The sequence below is a fragment of the Meleagris gallopavo genome, chromosome Z (assembly GCF_000146605.3).
Source record: "Meleagris gallopavo isolate NT-WF06-2002-E0010 breed Aviagen turkey brand Nicholas breeding stock chromosome Z, Turkey_5.1, whole genome shotgun sequence".
NCBI classification, from domain to species: domain Eukaryota; kingdom Metazoa; phylum Chordata; class Aves; order Galliformes; family Phasianidae; genus Meleagris; species Meleagris gallopavo.
In genome coordinates, this window is record NC_015041.2 from 7,163,972 (window position 1) to 7,172,934 (window position 8,963).

The 8,963-nt window shown below is 52.9% G+C and overlaps 1 protein-coding gene across 1 annotated transcript in view; it reads left to right on the plus strand.

The window, feature by feature from the left end:
* The window catches only part of CNTFR (ciliary neurotrophic factor receptor), a 158,139-nt gene that overhangs the window by 131,600 nt on the left and 17,576 nt on the right, over nucleotides 1–8,963 (plus strand). Inside the window, 2 exon segments of the mRNA XM_019610159.1 lie at nucleotides 7,557–7,674; nucleotides 8,590–8,756. Of these exon segments, the coding sequence (XP_019465704.1) occupies nucleotides 7,557–7,674; nucleotides 8,590–8,756 (285 nt within the window).

Here is an 8,963-nt window from a genome sequence, read left to right on the forward strand (position 1 = left end):
GCTGGGGAAATGGGGGAGATGTGGAAAAGCAGGTGCCCGTGTCAGCAGTGCTCTGACCTGAGCTGGGGCATCAGCTGACCCTGTCCAGGACAGCCAAGCTCCCTCCTGGCATTCATCCCCTTGCATGACACCCTTTGTGTGAGCTGCAGAGGTGCTCTGAAGATGGTCTCCCTCCTCCTGCCTGCTTCCACCTAACACCACAGTGCTGTTGGTACAGGGAAGGATTCTGCTTGAAGCATGAGACCTTCCTGCTGTTAGCCAAGGGTCTGACCGGTGTTTTCTCCAAGCAGGAGAATGGATACTGAGGGGTTGGTGTGGAGACTTCATGTCTTGGGACAAATTGAGCATCTTCCCAGGTGTACGTCTTTACTAGGAAGGCAGCATCCCCGGGTAGCCTGAACAGCAGAGGTGTCCATCTTGGTTCCATCCCCAACAGAGTCCATGCTGGGATTTTCTAGGATACGTTATGCAAAAGGACATCTGGGAAGGAGCCAGGTGGCTTTGCTGGCCATGCTAGTGAGGCTGGCTGCTGCTACAGGGACTCACGTGGCTTTGGGGTGTGAACAGCATAGAGACAGTCTGTATGAGGCACAATTTGGTAATATGTGAGCTCCCTACAGCTGACTCCAGTGTGTCCTGGGGGACCTCTGGCTCCAGCTTAGCCATTTTCTTGAGGTGTTTGCAGCTCATTTGCCAGCTGGCAGGGGGAGGAAGCCACCAGTGCTGAGAAATGAGTATTGGAGGGTAGAGGCAGAGTCCTGGGATGCTGAGAATGAAGAGAAGAGAAGCACAAATACATTTCTTTCTCTCCTGCAGAAAGCTATAAATCTCTTTCTCCTCAGTCTCCATCCCCTGTGGTGTCAGATACCTATCCATGGGTTGGCGGGACAGCATCCTGCAGTGCAGAGCTGGGGATGCATCTAGGCTGCCACTTGAGCAGGATGAGGAGAGAAAAGGCAATTCTGGAAAGCTGCTGCTGTCAGGGGCAGTCTGCTCTTCCCCAGCTGGGAGTGAAAGCTGGTAATATTCGCAGCTTTCCCGCTGCTCTGTACATGACAGAGAGCTTGTAGCTTCTCTCAAGAGGCTCCTTCTGGATGAATTTATTGTTTCCAGGAGTTCTGGTGGGACAGCTTTGCTGAGGATACATGACTGCCGATGGTCTCAGTTTCATCTGATTGCACCAAGTATTTTCCCTGTCTTCTCCATCTGGAATGGTGGGGAAGAAGGACTGCTTGCTTGCAGAGTAAGGTGATGGAGAGGGCAGGGGAAATGCGTGGTGTAGATTCTGTGGGGTTTTGTGCCTGGAGCCAGGAAAAGAGGGAGAAGGGAGATTCTGAGTCCCCTTCAGCAAATGCCACAGGCATGGAGAACCATGGCACAGACCCTCAGGCTCTCCAGTATCCTCATGCAGGGATGCTCCCTTGCTGTTGCTTCCAGCAGAGTTTGTGAAGAAGGTCTCTGCACAGGGTCTTTATGTGGCTCATGATGAGACTGAGCACAGCAGCGAACAAATGCTTTGGAGTAGCTCTGGATCAGCCAGACCTTTTATTGAGGGATATCTGAGGTGGGGATGGCTACTCCTCTCCAGAGGAAGGGGCTGTGATACGGTCCCACATGTACCAGCCATGAGCAATTTGAGGTGAGGAACAGGTGCTGGGAGACATGTCCACGTACAAGGGATCACTTGGTCCCTACATCAGTTTGGCACAATGCATTCCACCCTAGATGGAAGAATGGGGCTGGGAAATTAAGGATAATTAACATCCCACCCTGCAGCCCCCCCTTTGGAAACAGATTGTTTTGATAAAGTGGATTTCATTCCCTGCATTCTTCCCAGCCTTTTCAGAGGGGCATTTGGTTGAGGGCTATGGGGGATACATTAAGCTCTGTTTGCCAAGTCAGAAGGGTAGAAAGATCCCAGACGTGAGCAAGCAGTGAACAACCCAGGATGCTCCAGACCTGTGCCATGGACACACTCTACATCCCTTTGTCTCCATTTGCCAGCACCTTCCTTGCTGGGGTCATACCTCGCGGATGCGCACTGCTCCCTGCACAGGACCTGGCTGGAGTCCCAGCACGCCGGGTCCCAGAGGCTGCTGAGCAGCTGGTAAGGAGGTTTGGTCATTCCTGCCCCAGGCTATGTGCGAACCAGTGACCTGGCTCTGAAGTGGTTTATGTTACACACAAATCTCCTCGCAGAGGTGCTGGGGGAGGAAAGCTGGCCTGGACATGAACTCCCCGGGCTGGAGAGCAAATCCCAGCCCTGCCGTGGTCTCCCTGTGCCCAACATGCTGCTCCAGTGGCTGCATCCCGCTCTCCCGTTCCACCAGACCCTGCTCCTGTGGGCACGCAGCCCTGCGGGTCCTGTCCTCATCTGAGAGCTGGTGCTGCTACCGTTATACACAAACCAATAATCAGCTGCCGTAACAGGGACACGGAGTAGCTGAGCTGGCTTCCCCGCTGTTGTGCTGGCTCCAAGTAGAAACAGCTGCATTTGGTTTGGTTAAATGTTTTATTTACTCCCAATTATCCCAGATAACAGATTTGCTTGCCTTTGTTCAATATTTAATACTGTTGCAGAGCAAAGCTGCTCCGTGCTTTCTGACAGAGGGCAGGCTGGTGGCAAAACAGTTCTCTGCTTCCGTGGCCCCAGGGACATCAGGGTCCCAGGGACCCCCCAGCACCCTCCCAGTGCAGCGGTCCCAGTGACACCTGTATCCCAGACAAGGTCACCTGCAGGACTTGCAGGCTCTCACTCATCCCTCCAGCCTGCTGAGGGGTGGCTTTTAGGGCTCAGAGCTTGCACTGTGCTTTGCGCTTAAAGCAGAGCTGTGAACTCTGTTACGGGTGAGTAATGCTGTGTGCCTCTTCCCCAAATTTACAGCGCTGCCTCTCGGTGTGAATTTTCTGCAAGGGAAATGAGAAAATCCATAGCTTGGTTTATGAGCCCTAATCAGTGTAAAACAGGGCCTTTAAGAAATTTATCTTTTGCTGAGTCCACCCTTTTATTCGGCACCTTCTAGGGAATAAATTCTCTCTCCTTGAAGCTGGGGAGTCAGCTCCAGGTGGCAGCAGGTCTTGGGGACTTCAGTCACAGCCTCAGGTCCCTGCAGCAGGAACAGGCAGGGCCACTGTCTCCCTGACCCATTTGGGAACGTCCCAGGGAAGAACTGGAGTTTTTGTGTGTGCATTAATATTGTCACAGGAGGGTTTGGAGCTGGACATGGGCATCTCTGGTACATCTTGTGATGGCTCAGGTACCAGAGGGATCTCGTTTTGGTGCGTATTTCCAAATGGGAGAATGTTCCCTGGAAATATCCCTCGCTAAGGCTGAGGTGGCTTAAAGTGACTTGGAAAAAGTCCCAGTCATGTATCTGGGAGTGGAGTGAAACCCTATCACAGGAACATCACAGCCCAGGCATGACAGACCAAAGAGAAACAAAATCAAAGCATCACCTACTTTCCTTGCTCTAGCAATGGGACGTGGACACATCCCAACCCTTGTGGCAGCCGAATGGACTGTGCCAGTGACAGCGGCGCTACTGGGAGCACATAGGTGTGCAGCTGATGGATGCTCCCCTGCTCAGCCAGGCAGCAGAAATATAATTTATTCATTGCCATTTTCTTTGTTATTTCCTACCAGCCTGTTTTACACAGGCAATTTTGGAAAAGTGGCATTAGATAAATAATGCATAGTGTTTGCCGCCAGTTTGTGTGCAACAGATGGGCATGGGCAGGTGTGTATGCTGGTCTGCTGCTCCTGCATGCCATGCTGGTGTCTCTGCTCCAGGCGAGTGTCTCCAACCTGGCGAGGTCCTTGCTGTGCCCTCAGGTTTGCTTTTGGCCACTTGGGTGCATTTTTACTTATGCACACTTGCTTGCAAATGAGCCAAGTGCTGCTACAAGGTGGGGGTGGTCTTGCAAAAACCATCGTTGGTTAGAAGGGGCTTTTAGAGGAGAGGCAGGAGTGAGCACTGTTTTGAGCTGCCCCCTGCATGGGCAGCACGCCTGCATGCAGGCGGGCTGTGTAACAGCCGGAGATCTGGCGTGAGCACACAATGCTGTCATGGGCCCTGGAGGTTTTCCTGGCATGAACTGGGGATGATGAGTTATGCAGGTCATCCCGCGAGCGCACTGTAACATCGGTATCCCCTGCAGCCCGGGGTCTGAATGTGCCCCAAGTGAAAGAGAAGAAATACCTCCTACAGAAGTGTTTTAGAGACCTCTTAAAAGTTTTATGGGTACTATTTTTTTGTATCCCTCCACCTGTGGAACAAGGCATCTTTAGTACATTCAGCCCTCAGCAGGAGAGGAAAATTACAACTGATCCATTTCAGAAACCTCTAAAAATGACCTAAAATAACTTTTCTATATATAAAAATGCCACAATTTTAATGTCCATTATCTCATGACCTACCAAGGCTAGGAAAAGCTATTGTAGATCATTTTTAGTGGTTTCTAAAATGGATCGGTTACACTTTTTTCCCTTCTCAGTGGGACTCAGGGTACAAAGGCATCTGGGCTTTAGAGGTGGCAAGAGAGACAGAACCCTGTTCTGGGCTTCCTTAAAGTATCTCTAGGAAGGAATACTTTAATCCTCAGGAGAAGTCTTGTGGTGTCCCCAGCCAGGCAGAGTGCTGGCGCTGCTCAGGCATCAGTGATTCCTAACGAGCCAGAAGGGAAGTGGTCAAGGGGATACAGTGCAGGATGAGGAGGGCAGCCCCATCCCTGACATGGATCTTCTGCAGGGTTTGCAGCACGGTAATGGTGCTTGAACAGATTATACTACCTGACGGAGTTGTGCATTTTGCAAGGAAATTGCACAAGTGAATGCATTCCTGTGAGTGGCATGAGCCTGCTCACCCCCTGAAGCTTTTTGCAGCAGCTGTGCAGAGGGGATGATGGAGGTAATGGGGTTGGGAAGGAGCCATGGCCCAGGCATTAGCCACACCGGGCAAGCAGAGTGGACGTCAGCAGAGCACATGGGAGAGGTGGCTTCCTGCCATGCAAGAGGTTAATAGACAGATTAGAGAGGGCAAGCAGTGTTTGCAGCGAGAGGAAAGGAGCTGTGCCTTGATGGAGCTCAGCAGCTCCACAAGGCGACAGGGAAGTAAATATTTGTCAGGATTAGGGAGGCTGCAGGCGGTCACTCCCATGTGCCTCTGAGAAGTGCCCGTACTGCAGGAGGCTGAGCCTTGAGCCTGGGCTCTAGGAGCTATGTGAGGCCACCACTGGGTTGGGGGTTGCAGGGGCTCAGGGCTGGACATCAGCCTGGTGGGGCAAGGAAAGGAAGGGTGGAACTGGACTCTGTGCACCCAGACACATTGCCCAAAGCCTTCTGAGATCCTCAAGACAGAAAAAGCCTTTAATGCTCCCTGATGGCTCAGTTTTCCTTTGCTGCCTTTCTTGCTCTCTCTATCAGCCGTCAGCCTGGCCCACCTCCAAAGACAGCATTATGGAGTGCAGGATCGATTGGAGCCTGCTATTTTATTTGCTGTCTGTAAGATCCTTTGATGGGTAGGATGAGCTGTGCTGGCAAGGATTTTCTTGCCAAGGCTGGGAGAGGAGCAGGGTTGCAGGCCACCATCTGGTGTAGAGTGATGGGACTTGCCACCAGCTCAGGAAAGGTGCCCGTGACCCTCTCTTGGTGCACCATCACATCTCACAAAGGGCTTGGTACTCCCTCCCTAGTGACACTTGGGGACATGGCCACAGTGGGCCGTGAGGTGCCACAGCCACATTTCCAGGTGGCACATCAGCCTGGCTTTGCACTGACTGAGAGTAGGCGCGATGGAAGCAGAGACTCAGGCAGTTCCATCTCCCTTCTTGGGCTCCTCTTCCACCTCTCATGCCTAAAGGCACCACAGCCGAATGACTGAAGCTGCCACAAGCACAGAAGTTAGGGGCTGAGTCCCTGCCCCTGACCCCAGCGTGGTGCCCAGGGTGCCCATTGAGATGCAGCCTCTTTGCAGACTGCTGCAGAGCAGGGATAGGAATGGGCACAACGAGCTGTCCTGTGTCTCTAGCAAAGCAAGGCAGGGACACGAGGCCAACTCAGAGATTGCTGAGAGCTGAATCTGGTCTAATTGCAAAGATAAATTATCAGCCGGGCTAATTGCAGGTAGGGCAAGGCACCGAGCAGGGCATCGGCGTTGTCCTGTATCCAGAGCCTGGACTGGCTCCCTCTGTCCTACAGGAGCTGTGCGGCGCTGAGCGCAGTAGGAGAGCCCCACGGCATCCTCCCAGCACTCCCACTGCCATACTCCCAGCCCCATTCCCATCCCCATAACGGCCACCGTGCCAGGCGGGTGCTGTGAGCCCACACTGCCACCGCGCGGTCGCTGGGACACCAGAGCCTGTCCCGAAGTCCCCTGCGCCACTTCACCCCTCGGAAACATCTCCCAGGGGCCCTCAGAGCCTTCCTGTTGGCCCCTGCAACGGTGATGCTGTCCTCAGCTTGTCGCAGGCTCACCTTTAGGGTATCTGTGGGGCAGGGAAGGGGTTAAGGACGGCCATAGGAGGAGGAGGAGAACAGAGATGTAGTGGGGAGAAGGCCCTTGTTTCTGTTCTTGCGATTAGCTATGGAGAATCTGCTTAAATAATTTACCTGGGAGGCTCATTATGAGGCTCTGGCCTTCGTCTGCCATCTGAAAGCTGAAATAGCCATTAGGGAGAACACACATCTCCTATCAGAGCAGCGTGCCTACCCCTCTGCATCCCACACCCTGCCTGTGCTGCCCGTTCTGTGCTGCCTCCTCGCTCCATCCTGCCCCGGGGCAGTACGGCATGCACAAGCCCTGTGCCTCAGTTTCCCCCATCCAGCCAAGGGAGTTAATCTTATTCCAAGGTGCCATGCCATGATGCTGCTCTTAGCAATGGGAGAGTGCAGGTACTAAAAGGAGTTAACTTCAGTGATTTTAGCGTGTTACTAACCTGCAAGGGCAAAACTTATCAGCAGAAAGGTATCACAGTTCTTCCTCCCACATGAGTGTTTCACAGAGGCTTCCTGCTGCTCTGCTGCACTCCTGCATGCTGTGATCTTCGCTTGTATGTTTGGGAAAGCCGCGTGCAGCATGAACACTTGGGGACAGGATGCTCTGCCTCGCTGCTGGGAGCAATAGTACAGCTGTTCCTGCAGGGCTGGATTTTCCCCGCTGGTTTCAGGCTGCTTCTCTGCATCTTGTCATAAGCGATCCTTCTCCATCCCTTTAAGGACCTCAGGTCTTCCTGAGGATCATCCCTCAACAAGAAGTTTAGCACTCCCTGGGGACATGATGGAGAAAGCCGTGAGCACTGCAGCTTAATGGGGTCAAGAGAGCAGCACATCCTCCCCATCAGAAACATCTCTGTGTAGCGATCTCAAAGATAATTTCCCCAGTACCTGCCAACCTTCTCTGCCACCCTTTATCTCATCAGAGCTGGTGACCTGCTGGGGGAGGAGGCAAGCTCTCAGCTGGACCTGGGTGTGTGCTTGAAGGAGAGAGACCTCTCCATGTATAGGAGCTGGTGATAAAGTCCACCTGGATGAATAATTCCTCTTTCTTTTTCCTTGGCAGTCCCCCCGAAAGAGCCAGTGCTGATGTGTCGGTCCAACAACTATCCAAAGGGTTTCTACTGCAGCTGGCACCTGCCCAGCCCCACCTACATCCCCAACTCCTTCAACATCTCTGTCATGTAAGTGCCTTGGAGGGAAAGCACTTTGTTCCCCACAGCCCACAGCAGGTTCCAAGTAGTGCTCTGGGTCAGCTGAGTGCGCACTGTCAGTGCCCTAGAAGGGATGCTCCAGAGACATCCCTGCTTGGCATGGGGGCTTTGTCCCAAGGAAGATCCCATTTCCCCAGAAGTGACTGCCAATGTAGAGGCCTGGAATCCTAAAGGCCTACAGGGTTGGATATAAGGCATAAAATCCTTTAGACCTAAGGGCAGGCATAGAGGGAAGCTTTGAAGCCTAGAAGTCCCAATACCTAGGACATTAACTAGAGTTCTTAAGCTCTAGAGAGCGACCTATGGGTCTAGGTCTGGATCTGGGGGCCTCCAGGCTTTGAGGCCAACTCCTAGATCCCCTTTCCGTGCCCCTGAAGTCCATCCTGTCCATACTACTTCTCTGTGGTGGAGGTTATATCTTCTGTTTCTCAGCAATTTTGGCACAGCCAGGCTGCCTCTTGAAAACTGGCTGTGGCCAATTTTGGCATCACCGTCTGCCCTGTGCAGGTGTCCTGGAGCTACCGTCCTAATTGCTTTTGGGACTTGTTTCCTGAGCAGAAAGAAGATAGATCCTGATCCTCCCACAGGAGAGGTAGAACCAACCTTAGCCCCAGCAAGGTCTCATCCTTGCAGCTGAACAGTGGAAGAGCAGCAGCAATTTCTGGAGGCCAGCACAAACACCTTCACCCAGTCTCTCTGCAGACTTCCATCCATAGTAACAGATCCTCATGCAAAATTCTCTCCCATGAAGATGGCAGAAGGGGTTCTGGCATTTGGGGACCTTGCACAGAGTGTGTATGCCACACTGCTCCTCTCAGCTGTGTGGGTGCATTCCCACCCTAAGTGCTGGTCTGTAGCTAATCGCTCTTCTCTTCCTACTTCCAGACATGGCACGAGAGAGATGGTCTGCGAAAAGGACATCTTCCCCAAAAACAGGTGTCACATCAGATACCTCCAGCTCTTCTCAACAGTGAAGTACAAGGTGACTCTGACCGTCACGAATGCTCTGGGCAAAAACTCCACCACTCTCACCTTTGACGAGTTCGCCATAGGTAACTTCCGCAGCAGCAGCTGGCCTCTCTGAGCCAGTGTTGGGTTCGGTTTGATCTGTGCACTGCATCTCCCACTGCAGCAATGGGCGTGGGAAGCATCAGGCTCCCCAGGTCTCTGTCTGCCCATGCATGAGATAGAGCTGGGGTATGAGCCATGCTGGCATCTCTCCAGAGCCCCGCTATCCGCAGGGCCCCGGCATGACCAGG